This window comes from Symphalangus syndactylus, chromosome 14 (assembly GCF_028878055.3).
Source record: "Symphalangus syndactylus isolate Jambi chromosome 14, NHGRI_mSymSyn1-v2.1_pri, whole genome shotgun sequence".
NCBI lineage: Eukaryota > Metazoa > Chordata > Mammalia > Primates > Hylobatidae > Symphalangus > Symphalangus syndactylus.
This window is the reverse complement of record NC_072436.2, coordinates 115,898,169-115,912,666: the sequence shown is the minus strand read 5'-3', so window position 1 is coordinate 115,912,666 and position 14,498 is coordinate 115,898,169. Positions and strand designations below refer to the sequence as shown.

The 14,498-nt window shown below is 60.0% G+C and overlaps 1 protein-coding gene across 3 annotated transcripts; it reads left to right on the top strand.

The window, feature by feature from the left end:
* On the top strand, positions 1-13,420 carry GREP1 (glycine rich extracellular protein 1). Of its 3 annotated transcripts, XM_055242281.2 has the most exons (33): positions 1-64; positions 314-346; positions 1,238-1,264; positions 1,687-1,722; positions 1,801-1,836; positions 2,268-2,303; positions 2,758-2,811; positions 3,088-3,147; positions 4,090-4,125; positions 4,461-4,490; positions 4,587-4,619; positions 6,072-6,101; positions 6,180-6,212; positions 6,301-6,336; positions 6,656-6,688; positions 6,991-7,032; positions 7,117-7,149; positions 7,231-7,284; positions 7,882-7,917; positions 8,057-8,089; positions 8,329-8,469; positions 9,187-9,219; positions 9,742-9,774; positions 9,880-9,909; positions 10,234-10,365; positions 11,295-11,336; positions 11,479-11,511; positions 11,685-11,747; positions 11,830-11,859; positions 11,947-12,006; positions 12,107-12,220; positions 12,666-12,719; positions 12,947-13,350. In XM_055242281.2, the coding sequence occupies exons 1-33, from the start codon at positions 1-3 to the stop codon at positions 12,970-12,972; spliced, it is 1,566 nt and encodes a 521-aa protein (XP_055098256.1). In that variant the 3' UTR covers positions 12,973-13,350. The 3 variants fall into 3 exon arrangements, with proteins under 3 accessions (XP_055098256.1, XP_055098260.1, XP_055098258.1); XM_055242285.2 differs by lacking the exons at positions 1-64; positions 314-346; positions 1,238-1,264; ... (6 more) ...; positions 11,830-11,859; positions 11,947-12,006 and adding an exon at positions 6,774-6,809 and having other exon boundaries at positions 8,437-8,469; positions 12,947-13,420; XM_055242283.2 differs by lacking the exons at positions 1-64; positions 314-346; positions 1,238-1,264; ... (6 more) ...; positions 11,830-11,859; positions 11,947-12,006 and adding an exon at positions 6,774-6,809 and having other exon boundaries at positions 12,947-13,420.
* The last annotated feature ends 1,078 nt before the right edge of the window (positions 13,421-14,498 follow it).

Below are 14,498 nucleotides of genomic sequence, written 5' to 3'. Positions count from 1 at the left end.
ATGGGCGCCTGGGCCTTCCCCGCAGCCCTTTTCCTTCTCTGCCTGACTTCCGAGAGCCTGCAAGGTGGTGAGGGCAGCTTGGGGCTGGGGGTTGGAGAGTGGGCATCTGTGACTGGGGCTGGGGGTCCAGGTGGGGCCTTGGCCGGATGCTGGGGTTCTGGAGACAAGGAGGGCTGGGGTGTGGAAAGCCTGGTCTGGGCAGAGAATTCAGACAGTGAGGGTTTTTGGGGGCTGGAGGATAGATGCCTGGGCCCTGCCCCATCAAAGCCTCTGGGGTCCCCAGCCTTGAGTCAGCACTGTCTTCCTCCCCCAGGGCTGCCCCCGCTGCCTCCTGGCCTGGGGAAAGGTAGGTGGCCCCTCTGGCACTGGGGTCAGGAAGAGTCTCCCATCTCTCCTGCCCTGGGGGTGTGGGAGGTCTCTGGGACTCCCGATGCGGGGCCCAGGAGAGTTCAGGGCCCTTGCTGTCTTCCGGGCAGGGAGTCTCATCCAGTGTCCACTCAAGGGTGGGGAGCACAGACACCCTGCGCTTGCAGAAGAGTCCGCCGGGGCAGAACATGCAGCCCTGAGGAGGGGCCTGGGCTGGCTGAGAAGGGTGGGCAGGTGTGACAGGAGGGGCGGACCTACTGGCAGGCCAAAGGGGCCCGGAGGGGGAGAAGAGGGAGGGCACAAGGAGAGCTGAGCCTGCTGAGGGGCAGGAGGCAGAGTGTCATGGAAGGGTCTTTACTTCAGGGACCTGGAGGGTCCTAAGGGTAGGAGGAGGGGCTGCCCCTGAGCCCTGATGCATCTGAGCTTCAGGAGAGAAAGATGGGGGGGCAGAGGTGGTGACAGGAGGAGGAGGAGATTTCCAGGAAGGGAGAGGAGCCCAGCACTGAGAATGGATGGGAGAGGAGAGGAAGAGGGTGAAGTGGGGCAGAGCCCTGGCTCAGACACCTTCCTCCAGGCCCAGGGGCCCTCTAGCCTCCACTGCCCTGGCCCCAGACTGCTCACCTGCTCTGCCCTCTACCCTCCTGTGACAGCAGGGAAACCGAGACCTGGAGAGGGAGGTGGCACCCAGATTTGGGCCCCTTTGCCCCCTTGTAAGTTCCTTTGCTTCTCCCTGAACCCCACAGGCTTAGGGAGCCGAAATGGCTACCAATCTGGTAAAGCTGGTGGCAGGGTGCTTGGGGAGGGTGGCACACCAGCTCCCAGCTGCTCCAGCAGCCCGGGCTCAACATCTCACTTCTCCCACTTGGCTCAGTCTATGGCCCCCACAGTGGCCTGGGAGCAGCTGAGGCCTGGCATAGGAAAGGGAGGCATCTGAGGGCGGGGCATGGAGCGGGGGGGGGAGGCAGGGCAGGAGCAGCGAAAGCTGGGCAGGGGGCAGGTAAAGGGGGAAGCAGTCATCTCAGAAATAGGTGGGGACAGAGCATAGCCCCCGAGTGTCCCCCAGGCACCCTGGCTGGGGAGAGGGGAAGGAAGGCAGGAAGAAATGGAGCAGGGAGGGAAGAAAGGAAAGAGAGCAGAAAGGAAGGAGAGAGGGAAGGAGTGAGGGAAGGAGGATGAAAGCCCCCACCTGTGCCCTACAGCCCTCCACCCTCATGGGAAGGGACTGAGTTCCCACAGGCCCGCTGCTTGGATAGGCTGTGGGCCAGGTGTGGGGTTCTGGGGAGATCCTGGGGGAGGGGTGTCCCTCACTCCCTGTCTCTCCGGGCTATGATGGGGGCGTGAAGCCACAGAAGCCAGGTGAGCCCTGCCCCGGCCCCAGCTCTGTCTCCCCCTCTTTCTCTCACACTCCTCACCTCACCTCATCTGTCTCTCCAGGATTCGTGGTCAGGCATGGGCTGGGAACCCAGCCAGGTGAGAGCCATGGGGTCCCCTCCTTCCCTCCCTCCCAGGCCTCTGAGGGAAGAGGCAGGATTGGAGAGTGATTGCTGGGGGGAGGCGCAGGGAGCCTCTCAGGTTTGCTGGTGTCTGGCTTAGTCCAAGGGGAGGTTCAAGGGTCTTGTAACCCCACCTCAGCTGGGACCCCAAACCTCCTCAGCTCACCTCTCCCTCTCCCACGAGCCCTTCCACTCAGAATGGCTATGGAGCAGGTAGAGTTGGGAGTGGGGGAGCTGGAAGCCAGGATTCTAGGGGTTTCCCTGGGATGGCTATTCCTGAGCCCCTCATCTGATCCCCCTCTCTTTCCCAGACACTGAAGGGGGCATGAAACCCCAAAACCTAGGTGAGGCTCGCCCAGCCCCTGCCTGCCTCACTCCTCCTAACTCCCTCCTGCCTTCTCGCCCCAGGGTTCAGGACCTTCCCAGGTGCTGCAGCCCAGCCAGGTGAGGTTGGGGGAAGCTGGTAAGGAATGGGAGGGGCTTGGGGGTGCCTAATCTTTGCCTGATACTATGGGGGAGGGAATGCAGCCAGATCAGCATTTCCGGGGTCTTCTCCAGGCTCCCCCAGGCCTCAGAGAGGGCAGAACAGGTGGGTGTCTCACGGGAGGTGGGCAGGAGGGGACCGTGAGGAGTTCTGATGTCTGGCTTGGTAAGCGGACAGGGGCACCTGGGCCTCACCCCTGCCTCAGCTCAGTGTGGCTGTGGAGCAGAGAGCCCAGGGCGGGGAGGTGGGGCCCCTTCATCTGCCCATCTCTCTTCCCAGGCTTTGGAGGGGCTGTGAAACCCCAGAAGCCAGAGGCGAGCCTGCCCCACACCTGTCCCAGTGTCCACTTCCCGCCCTCTGTCTCTGCTCGACGCCCCATTCCCCCCTCATGTCCCTCTGGCTCTGTCTCCCCAGGATATGGAGACAGGCTGGGAGCAGGGGCCTTTCCAGTGGCCGGAGCCCAGCCAGGTGAGGAAAGGTCGGGTGGGGCAGGACCTGGGCTTCCAGGAGGGAGGGGGAAGGGGTAGAGCAGAGTCAGGGCACCAGGAGCTGGGAGAGCTGGGCTCTGGAGGGAGGGCAGGGCTCAGCCACTCTGTCCCTTCCCAGGCCTGGGAGTGGGCGTCAAACCTCCGAAGCCAGGTGAGGCAGAGCCCTGCCCGGCCTTGCCCACTTATATCCAGGCACCTCTGTGTCCCTCAAGCTTGCTCACCCCACCGCTCATGGCTCTCACCAATGTCTCCCCAGGATTGGGGCGCAGAAGTGGTTTGGGTGCTGGCACTCTTCCAGGGGCAGGAACCCCACCAGGTGAGGGTGCCTGGGCAGGGGCCGCAGAGAGGGACAGGCAGGAGGGTTTAGGGTCCCAACCCTCTTAGGGGAGGAGCTCTTGGGATAATGTCAGCCTCTTTCTAGCTCTCCCCTGGCCTGGGGGAGAGGGAACCTCAGAAGCGGATGAAGGGAGGACCCTGCCCGCATGCCACCTCCATGCCACGCTCACCATGTCCTGTCCCTCTCTGTCCCCCTCTCAGTCTGTGTTACCCTCCCCAGGCACTGGTCCCTCTGTGGCCTGCCAATGCCATTCCTGTGGGTGGGGACTCCTGTGGAGGCCTCTGAGCTGCTCCCTGGGCATGCGCCCTTAGTGAACTGTCAGGTCATGGGGCACAGCGGCCCTGGGTGATGTTTGGACCATGGACCCGCACTCCACATGGCCTAGCTCCAGCCTCTGCCTCCCTCACCCCACAGGCCCAAAACCAGGTCAGGGAGGGTAGGGTGGAGCTGAGGGCCTGGGCTTGGGTCTGGGGGCTCCAGGGAGCTTCAGGCTCCTCTCCCTGGTCTCTCTCTCTATTCCTGGCATGGGGCGGGAGGTGAAACCTCTGAAGACAGGTGTGCCTGCCCTTTCCTGTGTCCCTGTCCTCCACTCCCCCCACACACACATCCAGCCCCGCCGCTGCTTCCTCCTTCTACTCGGTCTCCCAAGATCTGCTGATGGGAACGGGACGGGAGCTGGAGCCCAGCCAGGTGAGGGCAGCTGGACCACACTGGGATTCTAGGAGACACAGGGAAGAGCCAGGAGATGTCAGAGGTCCAGAAGGCAGAAAGTTTATTTCTGGGGGAGGACAGGGGATGGGTGGGGTCCGTGAGCCCCTGCTCTCCCCTCCCCCATCTTGACTGTTTCCCCTGCATCTATGGCCTTGTCCCACCCTCAAGCCCTCCCCAGATCCACTCCTCACACACTGCTTCTCCTCCCAGGATACAACAATGGAAACGGACCAGGAACCCAGCCAGGTCGGGGCCGAAGGGGCTGGGGTGGCTGGGGGAGACGTCAGAGGCCCGGGGCCACACTCTGGGTCCCAACAGATGGGCTCTTGGGGGTTCATTCATTCACCCAATCTCTCCTGAGCACCCGTCCTAAGCCAGGCCTCGGCTGGCCACAGAGGACAACCAAGCTGGTCAAGGGTGGCCACGGTCTGGACTCCCAGGCCAAGAACCAAATCCAACTTTGACTGCAGTCAGGCCTGGGAGGGAGTTCACACAAGACAGAAAGGGAGAGGGCAGGGCTCCTGGCCCTAGCTCATTCCCACTGCACCAGCATCCACACTCTTGCGTCTGCCCTCAAACAGGTCTTGCCGCTCAAAATGGCTTTGGACCAGGTAAAGAGGGTGGGGACGGAAGCGGGGAGCCTGGGGCTGAGATTCTGGGCACAGGCCCAGAGGAAAGGATCCCTCACCCTCTCATCTTCCCCCCAGGCTTTGGAGGGGGTGGAAAACCCCAGAAGCCAGGTGAGCCACACCCTGTCCCTGTCTCCCTGCCCATTTCCTATGCATCCGCCGCTGAGTCCCTGATCTCCCCATTCTCTTCGGCTCTGTCCCCTCGGATTTGGGAATAGGAATGGGCGGGGAGTCGGGGCCTTCCTGGGAGCTGGAACCCAGGCAGGTGAGACCCTGGAGTTCTGGGAGCATGGAGGTCTTAGGGGTTGGGGGTTACTGATGTGGGGGCCTGGCCCTGGTCCTGAGCAGACAGGAAGGGATGGGTGGACTCACAGGAAGTCCTTCCCCTTCTCTTCCAAGGCCTGGGAAGGGGACTAAAGCCTCAGAGAGCAGGCGAGCCCCAACCTCTAGCCTCCCAACTTGGTCTCACACAACAAACCTCATTCAACAAACCAATCCAGGCCTGGAGCAGCGGGTAACACCTGTAATCCCAACAGTTCGGGAGGCAGAGTTAGGTGGATCAATTGAGCCCAAGAGTTCAAGACCAGCCTGGGCAACATTCCCAAGCTCGTCTTGAATTCTTGGGCTCAAGCAATCCATCTACAAAAAAAAAAAAAAAAAAAAAAATACAAAACCTAGCCAGTTGTGGTGGCACGTGCCTGTAGTCCCAGCTACTCTGGAGGCCGAGAGGGGAGGATCACTTGAGCCCAGGAGGTCGAGGTAGTAGTGAGTGGAGATCTCGCCACTGCACTCCAGCCTGGGCAACAAAGCGAGACTCCATCTCAAAAACAAACAAACAAACAACAAACAACCAAAGTAATCTGTGGACCATGCCTGTTCTGAGCCAACCAGGTGCTGGGGACAGGCCCTCCCCAACCAGGGCCACGCTGGGGCATACAGTATGGGCTGAGGCTGCCCCAGAGCTGGGCTCTGGGCGTTCTGGGTAGGAGGCAGTAGAGGCCAGGGAGGAGAGAGTGGCCCAACGCTCTGAGAAATTCAACCAAAAAGAGAGTTTTGAACAAAGAAGGTACAGGCTCCAGCAAGATCTCAGAGCTGGCCGGGCGGGGTGGCTCATGCCTGTAATCCCAGCACTTTGGGAGGCCTAGGCAGGTGGATCACTTGAGGTCAGGAGTTCGAGACCAGCCTGGCCAACATGGTGAAACCCTGTCTCTACTAAAAATACTAAAAATTAGCCAGGCGTGGTGGCGGGCACCTGTAATCCCAGCTACTCAGGAGCCTGAGGCAGGAGAATCACTTGAACCCGGGAGGCGGAGGTTGCAGTGAGCCGAGATCACGCTATTGCTCTCCGGCCTGGGCAACAAGAGCGAGACTCCATCTCAGGAAAATAAAAAAAAGACCTCAGACCCAAGATGTGGCAGGAGCTGGAGCTTGACAGTTGGAGGCTGCTGAGGAAAGGAACCTGCCTTTCTGGCTGGTTGAAGATGGGGGTGGGGACACCCCTGCCCGAGGTGGCTGGAGATGGCATCCAGGGCTCTGGAGGCCCTTAACCCTTTCTCTCCATAGGCCCCACCGCTCTAAATGGCTATAGACCAGGTAGGGGTGGGGCTGGGGTTTGGGGAGGCCCAGAGCTGGGGCCCCAGGTTCCTCACCTGCTCCCTGTCTCTCCACCAGGCTATGGGGGGGCCATGAAACCCCAGAAGCCAGGTGAGCCCTGCCCCGGCCTGTCCCTCTGCCTCCCCAAACCCTGAGCTCCCTCCCCTCATTCATACCCTGCCCTGATCTGTTCCCCCAGGATTCCAATACAGGATTGGGCTGGGAGCCCAGCCAGGTGAAGGGGGTAGAGTCTGGGGTTCCGGGGCCTGCATCTGGGCGGCCTCTTCCTCCCAGGGGCGGGATTGGTGAATGATGGAGAGGGGTGACGGGGCATCTTTAAGATCCTTGGCCTCTGGCTTGGCCCTGAAGGGGCACCATAGGCGCTGTGTCCCCAGCTTAGCTCAGCCCTCCCTCCCCGACAAGCCCCCCACCTCAGAATGGCCCCAGAGCAGGTCCTGAGGGGATGGGAGGAGCTGGGGTCAGATGCTGGGGTTCTGGGGTGGATCTGAGTTGGGGGCTCCTGGGTACCTCATCTGCTCCCCATTTTCCCAAAGGCTTTAGAGGGGACATGAAGGCACAGGAGCCAGGTGAGCCTGACTCTCCCTGGGCTTCTGTCTCCCCAACGTTCAGAGCCCCCTTCCCCCCTCATCCCCACCTCCATCTGTCCCCCAGGATTAGGGAATGGGAATGGGCTGGGCGCTCAGCCAGGTGAGAGGGATGGGGTCTGGGGTCTACCCCTGGGGCGTCCTCTCCCTGCCTCCCTTCCCAGTCTCATGGGGGGCTGAGCTTGTGAATTACTGAAGGGCTGCTGGGAGGAAGCCTCCAGGGTTCCCTCACCTCCACCTCAACCAAACCCCAAATCCCCACCCCACCCCTCCTCTCCCCATAGTCTTGACAGCCCAGAACGGATTTGGATTTGGATTTGGAGCAGGTAGGAGCAGGGGTGGGGAGGGGCTGGGGGAGAATGTGGGTGGGGCCCCTGAGTCACTCACCAGCCCCCCTAAATCTCCTCCAGGCCTTGGAGGGAATGTGAAGCCTCTGAAGCCAGGTGAGCCCCACCCTGGTCTGCCTCTCTATGCACGAACCCCTGAAGCCATAAGCACTCTGCTCACGCTCCCTCCCTCTCTAGGATATGGGAAGAGGCTGAGAGCAGGGGCCTTCCCTGGGGCTGGAACCCAGCCAGGTGAGGACACCTGCGGTAGGAGCCCAGGCTTTTTTTTTTTTTTTTTTTTTTTTTTGAGATGGAGTCTCGCTCTGTCGCCCAGGCTGGAGCGCAGTGGCACGATCTCAGTTCACTGCAACCTCCGCCTCCTGGGGTCAAATGATTCTCCTGCCTCAGCCTCCCGAGTAGCTGGGCTTACAGACACCCACCACCACACCTGGCTAATTTTTCTGTTTTTAGTAGAGACAGGATTTCACCAAGTTGGTCAGGCTGTTCTCAAACTCCTGACCTCAGATGATCCACCCGCCTTGGCATCCCAAAGTGCTGGGATGACAGGCGTGTGCCACCACGCCGGGCTGAGCCCAGGCTTCTTAGAAGGAAGGGGAAAGGCAGAGAGCAGGCCAGGGGGCCAGGAGGGCAGAGTGTGGGTCTGAATCCTGGGGAATTAAGTGCTACTGGCTGGCCAGGTGTGGCTCCGCTTCTGTGTCTCTCTGTAGGCCTGGGAGGGGGAGCCAGCTGGGGGAGGGCCCTGGCCCCCCGCCCTGTCTCTAGGGCTGCCTCCTCCTGTTGCCCCCTCCGAATGCCACCGTCTCACACCCACCCCGTCCCTCCCCCTAGAATATGGCCATGGAAATGGACCAGGAGTCCAGTCAGGTGAGGGCAGCTGGGCCTGGCTCCCGAGGGGTTGGGAGGTGGGGCAGGAAGAGAGAAGCTGGGGCCACAGGGATGGAGAGCTGGGGTCTGGGGATCAGCAGCACTGGCTGGAGTTGATGTCAGCCTCTGTCTCTCCCAGGCCTAGGAGCGGGGATGAAGCCTCAGATGCCAGGTGAGGGGACTGCCTGTGTCTGCAGCCCCACCTCCCCTAGATCCTGGTGTTCTAGCTGGGTCTGTGTGGGACTCCCAGGGGAGGGGTGACCCCTGCCTCATGAGTGAGGGGAGGTCTGTAGGAGCACCGAGGACCAAGGGGAGAGGAAGTGGGGGAGAGACTGAGAGCCCCCTTCCTGGCCCCTGCCTCCCTGTCCCCCACTGGCCCAGCCTTACCACGCTCCCTTTTTTGCCCCACAGGCCTGGGAGCTCCAAACGGCTATGGACCAGGTAGGGGCGGGGCTGGGGTTCCAGGAGGTCCAGAGTGGAGGCCTTGGGTCCCTCACTTGCTCCCTTTCTCTCCACCAGGCTATTTGGGGGTTGCGAAGGCCCAGAAGCCAGGTGAGCCCTGCCCGGCCTGTCCCTCTGCCTCCCCCAAACCCTGAGCTCCCTCCCTCATTCATACCCCACCTCAGCTCCATCGGGATTCAGGAGGGGGCTGGGAACCCAGCCAGTGAGGGGGTGTCAGGCTGCTGTCCCTGTCTCCCTCCCAGGCCTCCAGGGCAGATGGGCACCAAAATGAGGGAGGAGAGGCGGCTCCAGGATCCCTGGTTTCTGACTTGGCTCTGAAAGGGGATCCAAAGGCCCTTCGCCCTCTCCTTAGCTAGAATCCCAAACCCCCTGCTCACCCCTCCCTCCCCACAGGCCCCTCAGCCCAGAATGGCTACAGAGCAGGTACTGGGGGGCTGGAGTTGCTGGGAGTGCAGAAAGGAGGAAAGAGGTGGGGCCTGGGTCTCCCCCGACCCTGTTCTGAGGGTTTTCTTGGGGGCTCCTGCAGCCTTAGAGGGGGTAGAGTCTGGAGAGGCGGCAGCACAAGGTGGAGGGAGGTGCTGCAAGCTCCAGTTCCTAAACTGGGAGGAAAGGGGGGCCAGGCTCCAGCCCCCTTCTGTACCCCAACCTCTCCCCATGCCGCCCCCACAGACCCTGCAGTTCCGACTGGTCATGGACCAGGTAGGGGAGGTTGGCATGGGCACCGGGTGGGGGACAGACGCCGGGTCTGGAAGAGGCCCCTCAGCGAGGAGTGGGCCATGGGTCCCTCACCTGCTCGCATCTCTCCAGCTGCTGGAGAGGGAATGAAACCGCAGAAGCCAGGTAAGCCCTTCCCACTCCTCCTCACTCTCCCTACCTGCAGAAACTGCCTACCCCTCCACCCTTTTCCCCTCCCAAGCTGTACCCTGTCTCCCCAGGGTGCAAGAATGGACTGGAGCCGGAGCCTTCCTGTGGGAAGGAGCCCAGCCAGGTGAGGGAGGTGGATGGGACCTGCAGCAGAGGGAAAGAAGGACAGGCTCCAAGGGACAGGGTTGGGTCTCAGCTGGGGAAGGGGTGGGGTGGGTTGGCCTGTCCATTATTCTCCATGGGTCTCTGGCCTGGGAGGGAGCCAGAAACCTCCAAAGCCGAGTTCCTCTCTGCCCCTCTTCCTGCCTTCTCCAAGGTCCCCCACTCCAACCCCGCCCTCATGCCCTGCTCTCCCTCCCAGGATACACACCAGGGACCTGGCTGGGGCTCCTGCCAGGTGAAAAGGCAGGGCTAGGGGGATCAGCAGGGGAGAGAGGGGTTCACTACACCCCTCGGGCCGGCTGATGTCTGAACTGGCCTCTTTCTGTCTCTCCCCAGGCCTGCGAGGGACCATGAAGCCTCAGAAGTCAGGCAAGTGGGGGACCCCTGGCTCTGCCCCACACCTCCTTCTGCCTCTCAGCCCTTCTAGCCCCCGCCCCCAGTGTTGCCACACTCATCTCTGCTTTCCCTCTCCAGGATATGGCCATGAAAATGGGCCCTGGCCAGGTGAGGCCACTGGGACCAGGGGTGGGGGCCCAGGAGGAAGGGAGAGGGAGGCTGCTGGAAGATGGAGGGGCCTCCATCAGGAGCCCCATCCCTGCCAGATCCCTACGTCCCTCTATCCCCTGCCTGGATCCCCAGGTCCCCCCTGCAGAGTGTGGCCCAAGGGAGCTGGGCTTTTTCCAGCCTGGCTAACGTCCCCCTTAGGTGCTGGGTCTACCCTAGAAGCCACTACAGGCCGGTGGCTTGGCCAGGCCAAGGCCTCCTGGGTGGCGTCGGTGAGGACTGGCCTGGAGCATAACCCCACCCCTCCATTCCTTCCCATCGTAGGTCCCTGCAATGCGAGGGTCGCTCCGATGCTCCTCCCCAGGCTTCCCACTCCAGGGGTCCCTTCGGACAAAGAGGGTGGCTGGGGCCTGAAATCCCAGGCCCCTTCCACAGTGCAGAATGGCAAGTTACCACGTCAGTGTGGAGTGGGGGTGCCTGGGGGGCACTGGGAAGCACCTGGCCCTACGAGGGTCAGGGCCTGGCTGCCATGTCCCACTCTGTCCTCAGATGCCAAGGCTCAGAGAGGGCAGTGACTTGTCACACAGTGATCTGCTGAGGAGAAGCCTGAACTCTGGCCCTGGGACCCCATGTGGTCCCCAGTATGGGCGTCCTTTCCATCCCTGCCCCATGGCATCTGCAGTCTCTCAAGCTCTGGGCTGGGTTCACTCCTGCCCCTAACTTTCCTCCTAGCACCAATGCAGCCATCCAGTGGGGACTGAAACCTCAGAAAGCAGGTGTGAGGCTGTCTGCCCCCAGGCCCCACATCCCAGAGGAACAAACTCTCAGCTAGGTCTATCCTCTGTCCCCACCCCAGATCAGGGTCACCCTTCCACCACCCTTTTTCCCTAGGCTGCCTCAGCTATTCAGGCACCCTAAGGCCAGGAAGTCCCTCCCCGAGTCTACCCTCTTCTACCCTCTTGCTTTTTTTTTTTTTTTTTTTTTTTTGAGACAGTCTCACTCTGTTGCCCAGGCTGGAATGCAGTGGTGCAATTTTGGCTCACTGCAAAATAAGCCTCCCAAGTAGTTGGCATTACAGGCACGCACCACCATACTTGGCTAATCTTTGTATTTTTGTAGAGATGGGGTTTCGTCACATTGGACAGGCTGGTCTCAAACTCCTGGCTTCAAGTGATCAGCCCACCTCAGCCTCCCAAAGTGCTGGGATTACAGGCATGAGCCACTGTGCCCAGTCTCTTGTTGCTCTCTAAGTTTCTTCTGGTTCCATTCCCTGTGGACAGGAAAAGTCTCTGCTTCCCCTTCAGAGTCCCTAAGGTCGATCTTTGGCCCCCCAAGGAGTCAGGGGAGGCCTGGGTCCTCTGCACTGACTTCCTTTCTCCTCACAGGTCACCAGCCTCCAAATGGCTACGGACCAGGAGCAGAACCAGGTTAGGCGGCCCTTCCTGGAGTTCCTCCCTTCCCTTCCCCCCCTCTTCCCTCCTCTTCCTTCTGCCATCCCAGGAAGAGGGGAGTCCAGGGCTGTGGCTCTCGCTGACCCCCATCTCTGAGTCACAGTTTTCTCTCCCCCAGGTTTTAATGGTGGCCTCAAGCCACAGAAAATTGGTGAGTCCTCCTGGGCCCCCTACCCGTGTTGGGCGGAAGCTGGCATCTCCCTCATGGCTGAGTCAGTCTGTCTGTCCACATCTCCCTGTCTATGAGCTGGTCACCTGGCCCTCCTGATGCTGTCCCTGTTCCACTAGCCTGTCCCTAGCTCCTCTCCAATCTCTGTCCTGCAGGTTTAGGTTATGGGAATGGTGTCCTGGGAGCCAGGGTCTTCCCCGAGGCCCACCCACAGCCAGGTGCCTGGGGAGCAGGGGTGGGGGTGGGAGAGTTGGGCTCAAGGCCCCAGCCCGGCCTCTGACACCCTCTTTCCTCCTCCAGGGTTCCATGGGGCCAATGGTTTTAGGAATGGTGAGTCAGACCCAGGGGACAAAGTGCAGTGGAGTAGGGGAGACAACAGCCCAGGGGCTAGGCGGGAATGACCAGAGTCTCTTGCAGGAGATAGGGTGGAAGCTCTGGTGTACCCCAAAGCAGCGGCTCCAGCCCCTGAAGGAAATGGTAAGAAATGAGCTTTCAGGAAGCAGAGCCAAGCCCAACAGGGGCCGGGGGTCCCAGCTCCTGTGGGCAAGGGTACCCCTGACAGCTCTCCTCCCCACAGGGCAGGCCGGCGTGCTATGGAACTCTCGCTGGCCCACCCTCCAGGCCTGGGGGGCCGGCTTGAAGCCTGGATATCAGGCTGGAGATGAATATGCTGAGGCCAGGAGCCAGCCAGGTAACGGGATGCCTGGATGAGTGTGTTGGGGCCATTAGAGGTGGCTTCAGGGAACTGGGCCCTGGGCCCAGGTCTACCCACAGCCCCACAGAGATGGAAGGTACAGTCCTCTTGGCGGAGGGGATGGAGTGAATGGGAAGAGGCCAGGAGGGCATAGGCAGGAAGGAGTAGGAAGGAACGGGGCTGGAGGAGAGGCCAGCAGAGCACAGGACCCTGAGAGCTAGCCCGGACACTGGACCAAGAAGGGGAGGTGATGGAGCTGGGAACGAGGGCCACCACGGACTCAGCTCTCCACACTCTGTCCCTCTACCCCGGCTCCTCTGAGAAGCTGAGGCAGAGCTGAGCCCTGGGCCCTCCGGGGGGGGGGACTCCCAGAACCTGGGTTGAAGCTGGAGTGGACGGAAGCTCTCTGGTGACCCGAGTGCCCCTGGTCTGTGTGCCATAGGGGGCCCCGACGTGAAAAGAGGCAGCAATGGCCAGCTGGGGAATGGCTACGGAGGTGAGAGGGAGGCGCAATGGCCGAGCCGCCTGCCCAAAGGCCCCCCGTGGTCACCCCTCCAGCCGCACTGGGGGACATCCCGGCCCTTGGGAAGGATAGCAGGTTCTGCCACCTGTAGATGGCTGCTGAGTGACCGACCCCAGAAGCTCAGGTCCCTGGGAGGGGAGGAGGGGGCAAGGCCTCATCAGGGCCCCACCCCTCCCTAGCCCGGCTCTACGTCTTCCCAGGCCACTGCCCTCTGGGGAAATGCTGAGCACTGCAGTGCCCCTACGAGTCCCTCTGCCTCACACCCTCGCCTGCCCAGCAAGGAAGACAGACCCTCGGGCTTGGCCTCCGGTGCTGCCTGGCCGGGGGTCTCCTCCGTGCTAGAACCACAAACGTGCTTCCCTGCTTGCCTCCACGTGCCATGCAAGGGGCTTGCCGATCAGGGTGGGAGTGGCATGGGCCTGCAGCCACCACCCAGCACCTCATTCATTCATTCGACAAACATCAATGAGGCCATGTGCCAGGGACCATGTTCCCAACAGGAGAAACCATGAGAAGAAAGCAGACTCGATCAACGCCTGCCCTCAAGGAGGGCATCACTTGATCACCGCCTAGTGGGGGAACCATATCCAAGTTAGGAGACTTGTGCATGGGAAAGAACACTTCATTGTTTGTGTTTTCATTTATAATCCATTTATTAAAGTTGTTAGATAAAAATCTCATTTTCCTTAAGCCTTTATAGTGGCCTTCCAGATATTGTATTGACTAATAATTTCGATGTAAAACTCACTTTCACATTCTGTGATGAATGATCAATTAGTTTATAAATTTTACAGCTCGGCCAGGCATGGTGGGTCACACCTGTAATCCCAGTATTTTCGGAGGCCAAGGCAGGAGGATTGCTTGAGCCTACAATTTCAAGACCAGCCTGGGCAATATACTGAGACCCTCATCTCTATAAAAAATAAATAAGTAAATAAAAACAAATATGAATTTCACAGCTCGACTTTTCCCTAAATATTTTGCATGCCTTAAATGCCTGATTAACGAAATACCCTTAGACAGCGCAAACAACAATTAGAAACATAACCGACTTGACTCTCTTGATTCTCTTTTTTTTTTTTTGAGACGGTGTCTCGCTCTGTCACCCAGGCTGAAGTGCCGTGGCGCAATCTCGGCTCACTGCAAGCTCCGCCTCCTGGGTTCATGCCATTCTCCTGCCTCAGCCTCCCAAGTAGCTGGGACTACAGGCGCCTGCCCAGCTAATTTTTTGTATTTTTAGTAGAGACAGGGTTTCACCGTGTTAGCCAGGATGGTCTCGATCACCTGACCTCGTGATCCGCCCGCCTCGGCCTCCCAAAGTGCTGTGATTACAGGCGTGAGCCACCGCGCCCGGCGATTCCCATCTCCACAAATAAAAAAATTAGCCTGGCAGGGTGGCGCATGCCTGTAGTCTCGGCTCCTTGGGAGGCTGAGGTGAGAGGATTACTTGAGCCGAGGAGGTCGAGGCTGCAGTGAGCCATGATGGCACTACTGCACTCCAGCCTGGGCGAAAGAGCAAGACCCTGTATCAGAAAAAAAAAAAAAAAAAAAGTTTCTATCTTCCAATTTTGAATAGATTGACCATTTTATCCTTTTTGTTCTGAGCTACCAGATTCTCACCCATCTGTCATTTACAATTGTTCTTAGGAACTTTAACACAAACGCTAAGTATATTATCACCAAACTTTGTTTTTGAATTGTGATATCGTTTTATCTTTCTTATAAGATAACTGAATGGAAATCTGTGCACCT